This window comes from Taeniopygia guttata, chromosome 2 (genome assembly GCF_048771995.1).
Source record: "Taeniopygia guttata chromosome 2, bTaeGut7.mat, whole genome shotgun sequence".
NCBI lineage: Eukaryota > Metazoa > Chordata > Aves > Passeriformes > Estrildidae > Taeniopygia > Taeniopygia guttata.
The window spans coordinates 72,888,146-72,904,765 of record NC_133026.1 but is presented as its reverse complement, the minus strand read 5'-3'; the positions used below and the strand labels follow the sequence as shown (position 1 = coordinate 72,904,765).

Below are 16,620 nucleotides of genomic sequence, written 5' to 3'. Positions count from 1 at the left end.
TGTCTACCATTCTGTTAAGCTACTGATCAAGTTCAGCTATGTCTAAAAAGTTAATGGGATATGCATACAGAAATTTCCTTAGGAAAAGGATAGTCAGTTTTCCTTAGGATACCAGGCTTAAAATTATAGCAACAGGAATTGTAAGGCATAGCAGTTTGGTATTAGTATGTAGAGGCTATTAATCTCATAGTGGAGGTTACTAAGTAATACTTTATTAAACACTTCCTTATCAGGATAAAGACTATACTTAAATTAATGTATTTTCCTATACGCAACTTCCCACCCATATGTAGTTTTTTCTATAAATCTGAAGGGAAGACTGGGTTGGAAAATTCAGTAAGTCAGGGAACAAACAGTTCCTGGAACAGCCTCGTATACATGAATGTCACACAAACATTTAAGACACACATATTTGTACAGGAATACAACATTTGGCTTTAAAAATATATCTACCCTTCCTGTGCATCAGGTCCCAACATAGTCTATCCATGTCAAGAACTGCAGTTGATCTGATGATGCCAAAACCAGAACTGGAAATCTTGCACAGCTGCAAAACAAGTGCTCAGGGTTCGTTATGGCACAGTTGATACACATCAGACAGAGAAGTGCGGTCAAGGACAGGCATTGGTCAGTCCTCCAACTAGGACCTTCTGGCCTTTGTTTATCCATGGAGCTTCAGCTCAAACTGTTGTTTCCAATTTAGAAGTGGATTTGTTCCCTGCTGATCAGAGGCACAGTTCTGTTAGAACACCCACAAGTCAATGCCTTGCCTTATCATCAGTAATACATTTATCCTATGAAGTACAAAAAGAAAAGCGATATTAAAAAAAAAAAAAAAGAAAAAAGAGAGACACATGCATTTCTCTTTGAAGTGCCTAAAAATGTTCTTGGATCTCATGTGGGTACACACAAAGGTAAGGAGAAAATGCATGAATAATCTTTGAATAATCTTTTTTCTTCTTATTCCCTTTCTGACTTGTAAATCTCAATCTACAACAAATGGTCACATAGCTCTCACAAAACATGAGATGAACCTAGAAGGGAGACATAATTAAAAGGAAGAGAGGCAAACAATGTTTTAATGATAAATGAGACCTAGATCTTTTATAGATGAGTTTAAAATACAAGAAAGTGTATTTCACATGTTCTGCTTTGTGCAGTGATTTATTATTATTTTAACAAGTTAGGGAAAGTGAAACTCATCTCTCTTATTTGTGTATGTGTGTTGGGTTTTTTTTTTTTTAATCAAAATAAAACAGGCAATAAACAAATATTGAGACCCAGCAAGGAGAGAATATGGGCTTTATTCTACCCATCAATTAGCCTTAAACACCTGTTCTTTGCATAGTCACAGCTGCCCTGCACAACATGGCCTCCCTCTCCAATTTTCAGACCCCACATACTGCTTTAAGTAGACATTGACAAGCTTTGATGCTCCAAGACTGTCAAAATGTGAGCGGTGGTAAAGCAGGAGTCCTGCAGGTCTCTCTCTGTCAAGTGACTGGAGGTAGGTTTCTTGCTATGACTCAGACAAGACAGTGAAGTAAGGCTCATAGCTGTTACTCCCGTTGGCATCGCCTTAAAACATAGAATCATAAAATAGTGTGAGTTGGAAGAGACTTTTTAAAGGTCATCTAGTCCAGCCCCGGGAGCATCTTCAGCTAAATCAGGTTGCTCAGAATCCAGTCCAACCTGACCTTAAATGTTTCTAGGGATGAGGCATCTATTGTCTCTCTAGGCATTTCGGTGTTTCAGTATTTCACCATTTGGATAGTATAAAAATTTTCTTCCTTCCAGCTAATCTAAATTGACCCCTTTCAGTTTAAAACTATTATCCCTTGTCCTATAACAAGAGGCCCTACTGAAAAGTGTGCCCCTGTCTTTCTTATAAGCACCCTTTAAGTACTGTAAGGTCACAGTGAAGTGACCTTTTGCTTCTTTTCTCCAGGTTGAACAGCTCCAACTATTTTAGCCTTTCCTCAAAGGAGAGGTGTTCCATCCCTCTGATCATTGTTGGGCTGCTCCTCTGGGCCTGCTCCAATAGATCCATTATTTCTTGTGTTTGAGAACCCTAGAACTGGACACAATATTTCAGGTGGGGTCTCATCAGAGTGGAGTAAGGGAATGGATTCATCTCCCTTTTGGCCTTGGTCTTTTGAGTCATATCAGGACACAGTTTTCTGGGCTGTTGAGCACATTCTGATGTCTCACGTTTAGGTTCTTATCCACCAGAACTTTCCCAAGTCCTTTTCTGAAAGGCTGCTCTCAATTTCTTCATCCTCCAGCTGGTATGGTACTGGTAGTTGCCCCGAGCCAGGTTCAGAACCTGGCCTTTGAGCTTGTTGAACCTAATGGGATTCCCATGGGTCCATTTCTCAAACTCGTCCAGGTACCTCTGGTACTTTATATGAGCCAACCAGTTGATCTGGTTTCACCTGCAAATTTACTGAGGGTGCACTCAATCCCTTTGTCTATTACTCTGATAAAGACATTAAGTAGCACTGGCCCAAGTATGGACATCTCCCTCATCTCCCATATTGGGTCCCCAAGCTGTTGATTACTCTGTGGATGTGACTGTCAAACCAATTCCTCCTCCAGTGAGCAATCACCCCCTCAGATCCATCTCTCTCCAATTTAGAAAGAGGATTTTATGGTGAACCATATCACAGGCCTTAAATAAATCCAGATAGATTTTTCCTAAATCCAGATTAGATCCCTTCACTTGCCCACTGATGTAATCATTCCATCATAGAAAGTCACTGAGGTTTATAGATCAGGCAGGACTTTATTTTGGTGAAACTGTGTGGAGACCCTGGAGGGCATCCCTTGGCTTGGGGAGACACAAGAATCTTCCCTCAAAAAGCTATTAAGACTCCATTGGCTCTTCCCCTGTTCCTATGTCTGTTCCTATGTCCCTGAGCCACTCCCTCCCTATTCCCTGATTGGCTAATATCTTTGTACAGCCCTGAGACTAGGGTCACCCCGGGCCCCTTTGGAGAGAGTAACTGGGACCCTCCACATGTGTGTGCATTAGATCCCAAACATCTTACTGATGCTGAATAAAACATCTGTGGATACCCTGCAAGGGCCCTTTTTGATTCCTTACCCTGGACTTTACTAGCAGCAATTCTGGCTGCAACAAAACTGTGCTGGTTGTGTCAACTCACCTCCCTTTTATGTGCCTTAGCATGGCTTCTAGGAAGATCTGTTCTGTGATCTTCCCAAGCACAGAGGTCAAATTGACAAATCGGGAGTTCCCAGGATCCTCCTTTCTAACCTTTTTTGAGATAGGTACTATGTATCTCTTTTTCCAGTCACCAGGGTCTTCACCTGACTGCCACAATTTCTTCAATATCATGGAGACATGGCTTGGCAACTCTTGGCAGCTCCTGCCAAGCTGGTAGTACCGGCAGGCACATTCCAGCCTTGTGAAGGCAAAAACCCCCAAGAGATATTAGAGTGCACAGGTGGAGCATAGATGCTGAAAAGCGGCAAAGCGGAATAACCTCATTCAGATTCAGTAGTGTGCAATTCACAGAAGACGAAGAATAAAGCAGCAGAGCACCGAGCTTTTGTGCACAGTGAAGGCAATTGCAAAAATCCAGCAGGTGCTCATTCCCAAACAGGCAGCTGTCCATGTTCTTGCTTCTTGAAAAACTCACCGCTGCCCTCCTTTTCTGCAGCTGACATCAAGTTCTCTGCATCTTGGAACCTTAGGGGACGAGCAAGAATTTCCCAGGAGGGCTGCATCAGGACGAAGTCAAAACCCAGGAAAGTTGTACTGGAACACCTTCCATAAGCATGCTAGTAGTGAATTGAAGGGGCAGGGAGCGGCAGCCATCGTTGTCCAGCAGTCCGAAGGCTGCGACCACAAGCCCGGTTCCCTGTGGCTTCATTCTTCGCCTCTTAGAAGCTACCGCGCTCTCCAGCTCCCGGAGGCGAAGAAACGGCTACATGGTGCGGAGATCACAGGAGTGGCAGCAGTACGCTCCAGAGTGCGGTTTCGCTGTAAGATGCCCGGAACCGGCACTTTCCTTCGGACAGCTCCGGAGCCCCGTATTCTGCATCTCTTGTTGTCTACATCTTAGCGAAAAGCTTTTCCACCACACCTCGCAATGAGAAACTGTGTCCTCACAGTGCACTTATCCCAATCTTGCCCCAAATATGCTGTCTCTTATGATTCTGTCACTGATTAAATAATAATATTCCTCGCAGGAAGTCTTTCATTGTCACTCTTTCTTTTTGTTTTCTTACTCTTTTAGATCTTTCCCTGTATTTCTGCGTACAGTCTGAGTTAGCAATTTCTGATTTTCTTATCTGGCTTTATTAATCTTACTCTGAATTGGATGCTTTTTAATTAAGTCATGTCAAGTTAAATAATTGTGACAGCAAAAATGCTAAATTGAGAAAACGAATCTATTTTGGGTTTTTTTTCACTGAAGAGATAAAAGATGTGTCTTCAAATCTTTCTGTGTGAAGAATGTCTCATGAATATTTTGAAAAATATCTCTGTGCAGGTAGTTTGCACACAGTTAATGCCATAGTCATTGCTTTGGCAATTTTTACAGAACTGCAGCATTGTGTGTTTTGCAGCTTCTATGAAGGGGTTTCTAGGCCTTGAGAGTGGGCTTTTTCTCACCTCACTTTAGACATCTGCAATTCATCTAGCTCTTCTAAATGGTTAATAGAAATATAAATGCCTGCACAGAACAGGAGGTGAGATTCATCTTACCATGCGTCTTTACAAGGGATATCTAGGTGTGAAACGGATTATAATCAGAATCGTGCTCAATAGAGTCAATGAAGTTGAGGGAGTTGGTCCTTTTATTATGTAGGATATATCCACAGAGGCTGAAGGGTTCTCCATGCTCCAGTGCCTACCAGTCTTCTCAATTATTCCAATCCTTGAGTTGAATGCCAGCAGAAAAAATTTTCTCCAGGTGACCTTTTTTTAAAGGAATCAATGTTAGGTGGAATAAATCAATTCCTTTTCTGTCCATTTAATAGAAAGGGATCCTAAAGATGGAATATATTTGCTTAGGTGAGAGAAATCATACTCTTTTACTCTTTGTCGATGGCACGAATTGCCCAATATTGAGAGCAGAAAGAATTAAAAAAGCTAGCAAATAAATGTGCAATGCAGTCAGCAGAAATTCAAGCAAACCAGTGAAAAAATATTTGCTCGATATGTAAGACGAATCTGAGATCTACATCTAGAGTCCTTAATGATGCTTTTCATTCACATTTAAAATATGAAAGAGGATGAAATAATGATATCAAGAATTCATGGCTTTTAGTTAGAGTATTTCTTTAGAGACATGTACCCTGTGAAAACATCTTTAGCCACCTATTAGCTTCCCATCAGCAATTTTTGCATTTTTAATAGCATCTATCATCTATCATTTAATACTTCTTGGATCAATTTTTTTTTGCTAATATTTGCATAAGCTTTTTTTTTTGGAAGAGTGGGGAAATTTTTCAGACATGGTTCAATTGGCTACTCTGTCATTTTATATTATAAAGAATTTATGGTGTTGTTTGTAGAAGACAAACACACTAAATCAAAGAGTATTCCCATTATATTCTCCACTATTTTTCCCACTGTCAATCAAAGACAATTTTATATTCTTTCCAAAATCCCAGAACAAACTCACGATTTATCAAACAGAGCTTCTCACCAGACTTTTAAGAGCAACATTCTGCTATGTTTATTTCTGCCATCTTGCTTGAAGGGCAGTTACCACACTATTTGAATCTAGACTTGAAAAAAAAAAAAAAAAAATCTCCTCATCTACCATCTAGTTCTTTTTCCTGGTGAATTAAATTGTTGCTCTGATATTGATTGTTGCAGATTTCCTGTCTTTGTCAGAAAAGTCAAAATATTTAGGAAAAAAAAAAAAAAAAGGCCACATTCACAAAGCAGTGTAAGGAATTCTTTTGGAAATAAATAGTTAGTCCCAAGTATCTAGAGCCAAAGGTGTACAATTACTTGATTCTGCCTAAAGAGTTGTTTCCTGTTGCATTCTAGGCATGAACCGCTATAAGAACTGTTGTACATTTTATGTACTTCCCAAATCAAAACCTAACTATCTCCTGATAGGGTGAATTAACATTATAAGTAAGAAATAGATCTTGTGTTAGAAGCAATAGCAAACCAAGGAAAAAAAACCCCAAAACTACAAACCCCAAAAAACAATACCTAAAAGCTCAAACTCACAAACAAACTACCAAAGAAACACTTTCTTTTGTTGCCACTTTTTCACTTCTCTTCCACAGTGTAAAGTTAGCTGTTGGCAGTTTAAGGAGTAGGAAGTATCCAAGTCCATTTGAAACCATATTTTTTCTGAAAATATTTTGACCTGGATATTGTTTCTAATATGATTTTTTCTTCTAAGTAAGTAGTAGCATTTTCTTCTATGAGTTATAATTGAAAATATTAATTGTCATTATTTCTATGGTTTTAAGCAACTTAAGATGGTTTCCTTACAGGAGTAAAAGACTCATTTTTATTGATGTGTATATATAAATGTCTGCATGATTGTACAAATCAGGTCCGTTTCTTTTCATTTGTTTAGTTTGTTTAATAGACTTTTCCTACACTCCAAATTTCACTGGTATGTTTGGGCAATCACTTTTAAAACATATTGCTGAAGAAGCAATCCTCACAATCAATTCCTAACCATTTACTTTTGAAAAGTGGATTTGCACTGAGTCTAAATACCCAAGATTAAAGAACCACATTTTCCCCCTGAAAGTCAAGTTTTCAAAGGATAAAATAAGGACATTCTGGAGAACAATATTTATTCTAGATCATGCATAGGATCTATTGGATGTTGTGACTTGACTGTTTCTGATGAAAACGTTTTTGATTTTCCAAAGGAGAAGGGAAGAAGGATAGTGAGAAAGCTACTTCCCTTGACGCAATTGATAGGCAAGTTCCTTTAGTCACTACTTAGTGCCTCTGCAGTCTGTACCATAAGTTCTCCATATTCTAAAAGAAATATTTAGAAGAAATAGAAAGATCTGGGGACGGTCATTTCAAGATGTGTGCTCTTAGTCACTACTTAAATGAAGGTTCAAATGAGCTTCCAGCTCAATCAATTTCTGCCAGATGAGGACAAGGAATTGTAGGGACATGCAGCAGCCCAACCTCTGCTCTCTTCTCTTCAGTTATCAGCCTTTTAAGAAATTGCCTTTTCTAGCTGAATTTCTAGTGCATGCTTTGCATAGATGTTGCATATGCTGTAGTTCCAGATTTAGAAGAATGGCTATTTTCTTCTTTTACAAGCTAGAAATGATGGACAGGGCACCATATATGCTCAACATGTATTTTCACACCAAATGACTTGAAGTGATACTATGATTCTTCCATTTGAGAAACTTGCAAGTACTAATCCAGAAGGCTTGCTAGGAACTTGGATACTCTGCTGGTTCTTTAAGTGCTTCCTGTGAAAACTGCTGCAGTTCAACTAAGTGCAATGAAAGTGCACTTGCAGCTTTTCCAATAGTATTTCTACTTAGCAGAAGCACTGCAATATGATCTTGAAAAAATAGACATGACCTAGTTGCACAATTAATTTTAACTAAAACCTGCTTGCAATTTCATTTATTGCTGATAGAATTTCTATTCTGATTGATGTGCTGCCTTTCCAGAGGGTAAATTTAGGACCTGCCCATTCAAAAATATGTGTCTCTAATTTAATTCAGTGTTTTTTTATTACATACCTCTTACAAACAAAGCCTCTCTTGGACATTTGGATGGGTCTGAGGAATCAATAGCTATTTACTTCACTGTATTTGTAGTGACTATGTTTCCAATCTCAACCTCCAGTAATTCAAGAAATGAGCGACCAATACAGCTCTTTCTTCAGCTGACCTCTGTTTGACCAAGGCATGTTTTTACTAATAACACTTCAGAATTTTCTCCATTGATCCAATCAAGTCATGGCAAGGTATTCAGTTGGTAGGTTTGGAACGGGTTTCTCACCATCTTGTTGCCTACATTCCACTTCTCACATTCCTCTTGTAAAGCAAATGAGCTTCAGTAAATTTCCAGAATATCTTTCTTATCTTATTAGCAGTCTAAAAACTATTCTTATTGTCTTAAACTGAACCCTCCTTGGACACGATGAACCCAGTTGCAAAGCACTGCAACAAATTTTGATGCAGTTACATGTTATTTTCTTCAATGGACACTTCTTTGATCTCAGGCTTAGGTGGCAAAGCCTTACTGTGTACTCTTGCTTAAACTCTCTCATCACCATACAGGGTTTGTTCTTCTAAACTGCCTGGGGGCATGTGCTGTCCAAGCCTAGATGCTTCCTGGGGAAGAGCTGGCATACAGAAAGCAATGTTATAGATGGTGCTGGCAATTCAGCATGAATAATGGCAAACCTTCTTCCTGTCCCTATGCTACTTATACACACAGAAATAGCCTCAGTCTTTTGTGGATGTTTATTAATGTCACTGGTGTCAGCATTATCCTTGACTTCAATATAAGGGACATTTTCAAGACTTTTGTTTTGAAAGTTAAGGTGCATGGCAAATATGTTCGTTATATATGAAATTAAATTCTCTTACTTTATAGCCTATACCTGGAAGAAAACAGATTGCATAAAATGAAAATGTGCACTTGGGAACAAAGACTCCTGTACTCTTTTCTCCAGGCAGGTATTACCTATTTAGCAAGTCACTGAGCTGTTTATGCTTCATAAATCCCATCTACAAAAAAGGCATATTCTAGTCATTAACTCTAGAAGAATACTAACAACCTATAGTTAAAAAAACACCAAATAATTGGGGGGAAGGTTAGATAATAGGGATTTTTATGTTTATTTAAATATCAGTGAACTTTATCTTTGAAGAAATCACATGTTTTGATTAAAAAAAAAGAAAATATAAAGATATGTGTGGGTGAAGAGTCAAAGCAGTCTATCAAAAAAGGAAAAGACTAGTTCTGTCCAGTAGATAATCTGATAGGACACAGATGATAACATTATTCCATCTAACTGAAAGTCATAACTGCAATTTAAGATTAATGGGAAGTATTAATATTTAGCAATGCATACTCCCATCTTATACTCACTAGAGATTAATGAGCATTCAAAGAATGAGCAAAATCTGCAATTAGAAATCATTTGTCATTTGGACGGTGTCATTGATCAACATCAGCTTTCAGTAGTAAATTTGATTTCTATTAAAAATTATTTATTTTCTGTTCTTAGGAAGTATCCACAGAAAGATCCTTCAGCTCCCATTCATGTGTACACCCTGTGTGTCTGGTCTGTAGACCAGACAGGGGTTTTCCATTTCTGAGGCCCTTTCTTGACAAAGTTCATATGAGCATGTTTAATAATGGTGAGAAAACAGTGTATGCTTGGTGTCCTAAAAAAATTTGATCTAAAAGTGCAACTGCCCAATCCTTCTATAGCCAACAGAGAATTCCTCTTTTGTTAATCTGAAATGCTAGTTTGTCTCCTTTGATTCTTCTAGGGAACGTGGTTTGATCGTGTTCCCAGATATGCCAGGTGCCTAAAGTGAGATTGAAGGTTTCTACATCAGGAAATGCTGCAGCTACAATAAATAGAAAGATGTTAATGTCACTAATGCTTTTCCATTCTTTTTGGAAGAAGTAAGAAGTAAGTTTTTAGAAGTAATAATAATAATGGGAAAAAATTCTGCCCAGTCCTCAAGGAATTGAGTTGGAATTTTTATGCAGATTTTTCATCATCTTCACATAATTTACGAAGTGATGGAAAATTATGCATTGCCTCACTGCATTATCACAAAGGATATTTATCGACGTTAATTTGAATGACAAATTTGACATTTCTTTCTCCATTATTACAATTTTAAAAACTGCAAAACTTAAACCAAAATCAAAATAAACGACATGAAAAAAGCAAAGTAGTGTAATTAAATGTACTGCTTAAGTAGACGGTATATTCACTGAAGCAATGAAATTATGTTGCTTGAAGAGAATAGAAATATTTTGTCATTGACCTGCCATTTCTTTAATTGTTATTAACATTCAAAAGGACTTAGCCAAAGAAGCATAGGAGCTGTTTTGAGATCTTCAGTGTCATGGAGGAGTCTTCACAGCTGTACACCAGTAGGGGATGCCAAAAGAAAATATAAAAATCGTCTTGTCACATGAGCATGTACCTCAAGGTATTTCATACCTTGATCTTGGAATTCTGAAATCAGAAGGCTGAAAAAAGAGTATCAGTAGAAAAAAAAAAAAATCACAGAATAATCACTACAATGTAGTAATTACTAATCAAGATCCAGTAGAACTTTGTAATGGAAGAAGCAGACTACTTTATTGGTATGCAAGTAGTGCTCTGAAAAATTTGAAGATAATGGGACTATTACACATAATAAATAGTAGGGTTGTAAGGAGTCAGCCAATATGTATCACCACAGGAAAAATACCCTTTTATTTTTTTCTTTAAGGAAGTATACTGGTTTGTATTTATGAGTTTAAGCCATCACAAGAATTTCTTAATTCATTGACATTTCTCTCTGAGTTTGGCAATTGGTTTATAGGTTCCCCTATGATTTATCATTTATCATTTCTAGCATAACACTTTTAATACATTTTTTTTATTTAAATTCTATTTATATACTGTGTGGTAATTAAAACTATTACATTTATTAAATTATGGATTGGGTTGAAATGTCATTTCACTTTATGAATTCATGCTGACTTGTTTGTTGTTTTTAACATACTTTTTCTTTTCAGCATTAGCATTCTGTGGTGCAGTCGCATTAAACTAACAGAGGTAGGCAGGCATTCAACCAAAAGGCTTCAGTTAGATGATGCTCAAAATTGTGAAATCTAACTGCTCAGTTCCAGCAGTAGAATTTACAATGCAGATTATTAAGTTTGCATAAACTGTGATTTCCATAAACCTCTTTGGATACTGGAGTACTCCACATGAAAAACATCACCATAAGAAAAGAAGAAAGGGACAGACTGAAGTGGGTTGCCTAAACTGAACTATCATGGTCTGGGAATCCCAAGACATGAAAGATTTGAACCCATTGGAACAAATCCAGAGGCGGCCATGAGAGTGATAAGAGGTCTGGAACACCTCTCCTGCGTAGGTAGGCTTAGAGAGTTGGGTTCATTCAGCCTGGAGAAGAGAAGGCACTGAGGAGAATCTACAGCACTCTTCAAGTATCTAAAGGGGGTCTACAAGGAATCTAGAAAGGAACTTTTTCCAAATGCATGTAGTGACAGAACAGTGGGGGACATCTAGCAAATTACAGATCCATCTACTTTCTATTGATCTCGTAAGACTAATCATCTCAGCTAGCATTTACACCTCTCAAAGTTATGGAAGTTTGAGAGAAGATGAAGCCACAAAGATGAGACAGCTTTGGGAAAGAATGGGACCCAATTCTGTAATTTAGTATTCTCAACTCCCTAGCTTAGCAACTTGGATTACCTTTGTATTTTTCAAGTGCTCTGTAAACATAAACAGGTAATGACTATTCACTTTCAATTTTACCATCATGTAAGCTGACATCAAAAAAAAATTTAAATGCATGCTGTGGAACATGTAAGTTCTGGTTAGTACTCAGTCCATTAATTTTTGTTTTGTTTTGGTGTTTTTAAAAATAAATTAGTTTAAGACTTTCTTGCATATTCCTAGAATAGCAATAGATAAACAGAAAGCTTGACAAATCAGCACTGCCTAAATGAAGAAAGTTTTTCCTCACCCTCAGATGATGAGGCCCAGTATTATTCCAAATAAACTGTCCTGGTTATCATAATGATGATCCTCAATACTACAATGACACCTTCAGCTCCTGCTACAAGTATTCATTTTCAGTCCTGTTTGATCAAGTTTTCATTAACAGTTAAAGTATATTTATTATATATTTTAAAAATATTATTATATTTATTTATTAATTACCTAGAAGCTAACCAAGTCTCCAGTTTTACAGGTGAGAAGCTGAGTAGCACTTGTTTACCACTCAGGCCCCAATTACAGTACTCTCCCCAGATGTGTCCTGTGGCCTTACTGTCCTGACATCCAGTTGGCCCCTTTACCTATGCTCCAATGCTGTGTGTGTGGACTCTGGGACACTGTTTACTCTGTCATTCTAATACTTTCCTTGCACTAAAGCTAGACAAATAAATGTGATTTTTCCTGATACTGGTGGCAAGTCTGTAGAGAACACACAGTCCTGACAGAACGCCAGCAGTGTTTTACACAGAAGAACTTCTAGTTAGTCAGCAACCAGCCATGCCCCTTTTCCACATTTTTTTAATTGGCATTGGATTTTTTTTTTTTTGCATGTCTTTTCAAATGAATCTTTTTTTCAGTACTACCACAGTCCTCGACTTTCTTTAAAACAGCTGAAAGGAGCAGGGTGCATTCTACCAGCCAAGGAGCCGATTCCAGGAAGGGAGTATCTTGAGGCTCTGACCAGCTGACATGGCTGTGCAGCACTTTCTAAAATACACACTGGCCCACGTTCCTAAAATACATATTGCAAGAACATCAGCAGAGTCCCCACAGATTGCTTAGTATTGCTGGGTAAGTGGGATGAGATTCCCTCCTGTCAGCCAACCATTTGATCTGCTACCTCCTCAGTATGGAATTTTACTCCTCACCAAGGGCAGTATAGAAGACAAATTCTGTTTATTGCACTTGCCTCTGCAGAAGAAAGAGGCACAGGGACATGGAGGCTGTTATAAATCCTCCATTATTTGGAATATACAACATAAAACACAGATTGGTAAATTCAGGTCATGAGCAAAAAAGTCAAAATCAGTTTAGGGAGCCATATGTGAGGATATGTGCACAATCTTTTGAACATCCTGCTGGACTTAGGAAAGGACTTCTCTGTTTTTTCTGCAAGACTACAAGACCAGCTGACAAATCTAAGGGAACCTGTATAAGAAATCAGCCAAGCTTACACACCTATTTGATTTACTGAGAAAAAGTGCATTTATATAAAACAATGCACTATTAAGTGTCCTCTCATCTTTTGTGAGCAAGTAGTGCTTGTGTAAAGTGTACGCATTAGATATAGCATAAGTTACAGTAACTCAGGTGATTAGAGGCTATTCAAATACTAGTAAATTCAGCTGAAAAATTAAAGAAAATTCACAACTGGTGATTGAAGGTGCAGATCCAGAAAAGACTAATTTAAGTTCTGATTTAGCAGATTATCTCACTACTTTACAATTTTATACATTTAACTAAATTTGTTAAATGAAGAAGTGAACTTCTCTAAAGTCTCTTTGAAAGACTTGATCAAGTAAGCTCCCAGTTCATTGTTTGTCTCCTGAACAGCTGCATCATAACTCCCAAAAAGTGGTGTTGAAGCCTTCACATCCTCTCTATTTGCTTGGAGTAAAATGAGGTTAAGCTCCTCTGCTACCCTTTCATATTTTTGGTGATCAAATCTGCAAACACTGGCATCATCAATGGGGTAGGTGATGCCAGTAGGGTAGCAATCCCTTGGAACTGGGAACTCCACATTTTTCAGCATTGGCAATTCACAGAGAAATGTGAAAAGGTCTTTAAGTGCTTGGGATGATAGTGGATTTCCAATAAACTTAAACTCCTGCAGTTTCTGACATGGGCTTAAACCTAAAATCAACATGTTGACATGAGTGTCTTGGATATTACACTCCTCCAGGGTAAGACTCCTGAGCACTGAAGAACAATGGCTGAGGAGCTTAAAGAATGTTGATGGGTAAAGTTCAATTATATTGTGGCCACTCAGGTCCAGGGCTTCCAAGTGATTGGCATGGAAGCTACTGGCTAAAAAGGCCATATCAGCATGGTTCAAGGAGCAGTTAGAAACATCCAGCATCTTCAGTGGAGTTTTTAGTGGGCTGCAGAATTAAAGAGAAAAAAAATTTATGATACAAAATGTTGAAAAGCTACATTTACAAAATTTCATATGTCTAGCCACATTATGAATGCTGCTATTTACCACATTACTTTTTTGAAACCTCTCTTGAAAACAGAAGCATTTGCCAAAAATATCAAGTATATTTTCCTCATGGAATTAGATCCATTAATTATCTCCTTCTTTGCATGACTCCACTGTGCTATTTTAATGGGGATTAATTTATTAACATTCTATGTATCTGGTTTTTAACCAGTTATATATTGTAAAGTGTCTGTCACTTGCTGACTTTAACAGCAGATCACTACTACCATGAGAGCACTGGTAACTGTTTCTTGTAGAAAGCTGCAATTATTCCGGAGATTTAGATAATTTCCATTAAGGAAGGATTAATTCCAATATGAAATCAGCATTCTGACAGGATATCTCCTTTTGTTTCTAGCTGTTTTATTTTTCTGCTACATTTTTTAATGCCCAAGACGTTTACACATTGTAGTACTCTGGAGTTACAAAGAGACATTCTGATGAAGAAGGTTGGAAGAAGTGTAACTGAGATTATACTCAGATATTCATGTTAAATATAAAATAGTTCTGACAAATGAAAATAAAGAGATTGCTTTCATACTTATTACATCTTAGTGAGACTTCTGCCCCAGGGCTCAGGTGGATCAAGCTTAGAAACTTGCAATTAATTTCAATTGTATCAATCAATATATGCAGTGTGTTACTCACAAATTTTAAATAAAATGACTTCTTGTATGGGAAGAATTTTAGACCAAGGTCATTTGTCTGGTTGAAACTTTTATCTGCCTATTTTTTTTAGATGCTCTGAAAAGCTTACAATTAACTTATTTCCCATTCCAATATGAGTACTGCTCACTGGTAGTTTGCTAGCTTTTTGCAAATTGTCAATTTCCCACTGGAACTCATAACGAATATGCACATATCAGCTTAATTTGTAGTACAAAAAAACCATCAAATCTCTCTTGTCTTGACACCAAGAGACACAACAAATAACTGAAATCAAAATCTCAAATGAAAATCAACTATTCCCCTGCCCTCCTTAAAATACAGTATCAGCGGAAAAGTGTATATACTGACTGTTATTTAGAGGACAAAAATTCACTAGATACTCTAAAAGATACTTTGAATGCAATTCAAGACTTGCACCAAAGGCCAATGCAAGCTGATTAACATATAAGTTCAAATAAAAAATGTCTGGGTATACCAGTCTCTTCTGTGGTAGCTGAAAGTATATTCTTACCAGATGGACCCTAGAAGACTAATCAAAATTGTCAGTTTTTCAAAGTGTATTAGGTATACATTGGCTGCCAATTCTCCCCAACACATAATCTTTCCTGGCTTCCTACTGCCCCTTCCCACGCACACCCTTAGCTTACTTTACTCATTTCCCTTAATCTCAGCTTGCTGGTGTCACAAAGTGCTCTTTTTTATAGTGTGACTGAAAGCAGGATGACCACATTACCTGAGAAGTTTCTGTATTCTTCCAGTGAGTATAGAAAATGACATATTCAGCTCAGTGAGCTGTGCCATCTCACCCATCTTTTCTCCAATGTTAGTAAGCATCTGTTCATCCGTAGCTGTGAACCTCTGCACATTAAATGTTCGTGCTGGCAACGTCAAGGACATCAACAGAGGGAAGTGGATACTGTTGAAGAGCATTTCTAAGTGTTCCATTTCCAAGCGAACATTATGAACTATTTCCAGTTTGCGCAACAAGGAGGGATCAGCGAGCTTTATGATATAGAAGAATTTCTGCAAGGTCAGGTTGTCAGATCTGAATGCCACACAGCAGATTTTCAGAGGACAACTGCATTTCTTCAATAGGGCCTGCACAACCAGCTCATAGTTCCGCTCTGTAACAAACAGGTCAATTAGTACATTGATACTGACGTCAAAGGTACGTGGATTGCACTGTGCTTGTTGTAGGTAAACCGGGAGGGCTGAACAAAGCTCAGAGAGCAGCTGTGTCCTGGCCCACCTGCCCATTGTCTTCTTGCACTTACAGAACTGAACTTCAACATCTTTTATACCTGTCAGGTCGACCACTTTCAACTTTTTCATGTAGGGAGAAGACTGATTCAGCACGTAGTCTCTCAGCCCTGTCAGACAGCTTTCCAAGCACACGGAGCATGTTCTATAGCTCAGATCTTCCTCGTAGTCCAGAGTAGCTCCCAATAGTTTTCCCATGTTAAAATCAAAAAGTGGCCAGTTTTCTACCAAGTCGTGAATCACTTCCCCTTGCTCCAGTAAATAGCTGGCTTTAAAAAGAAGCGGAAAAAGATCATGAGCAACAGCACCGAGACTCTTCCTGGCAAACTCTGAATTTGACACTAATGCTTCGGCGCTAATGAATCGGAGAGACTTCATTTTTGTCCTGCACTCCTTACTGTCACGGAGAGTGACTTCTATATTTAACTAAAGATCCTGATTGCTTACGACTTTCTATTTTTATCTGCAACTGCTGTTTGCTGCTCGCGGGAGCCTGGGAAGCCAGATTGAAGAGTCACATGCTGCTTTCCATTTTAGAGCTACACTGCGAGTCTGCAGTAATCATCTGTGAGATCTTTAGTCAGAGAGCTTTTAATCCCTCATATTTATATCTAAGATAACTCAAGTAAATATAGACTGCTACCCAGCATGAACAGTAAGATCAGTGCAGCACATGAACATACAGATATTACTGTATTTTTTTTATGTCATACAAAAAAGCACTCAGAG

General features: G+C 38.0%; 1 protein-coding gene across 2 annotated transcripts; it reads right to left on the bottom strand.

Moving 5' to 3' along the window:
- Positions 1-1,273: 1,273 nt before the first annotated feature.
- On the bottom strand, positions 1,274-16,326 carry LRRC14B (leucine rich repeat containing 14B). 2 transcript variants are annotated; one of them, XM_030265643.4, is made up of 3 exons: positions 15,933-16,326; positions 15,365-15,755; positions 1,274-13,861 (listed from the first exon to the last, which is right to left on the bottom strand). In XM_030265643.4, the coding sequence occupies exons 1-3, from the start codon at positions 16,267-16,269 to the stop codon at positions 13,216-13,218; spliced, it is 1,374 nt and encodes a 457-aa protein (XP_030121503.2). In that variant the 5' UTR covers positions 16,270-16,326; the 3' UTR covers positions 1,274-13,215. The 2 variants fall into 2 exon arrangements, with proteins under 2 accessions (XP_030121503.2, XP_002190776.3); XM_002190740.5 differs by having other exon boundaries at positions 15,365-16,326.
- Positions 16,327-16,620: the final 294 nt, after the last annotated feature.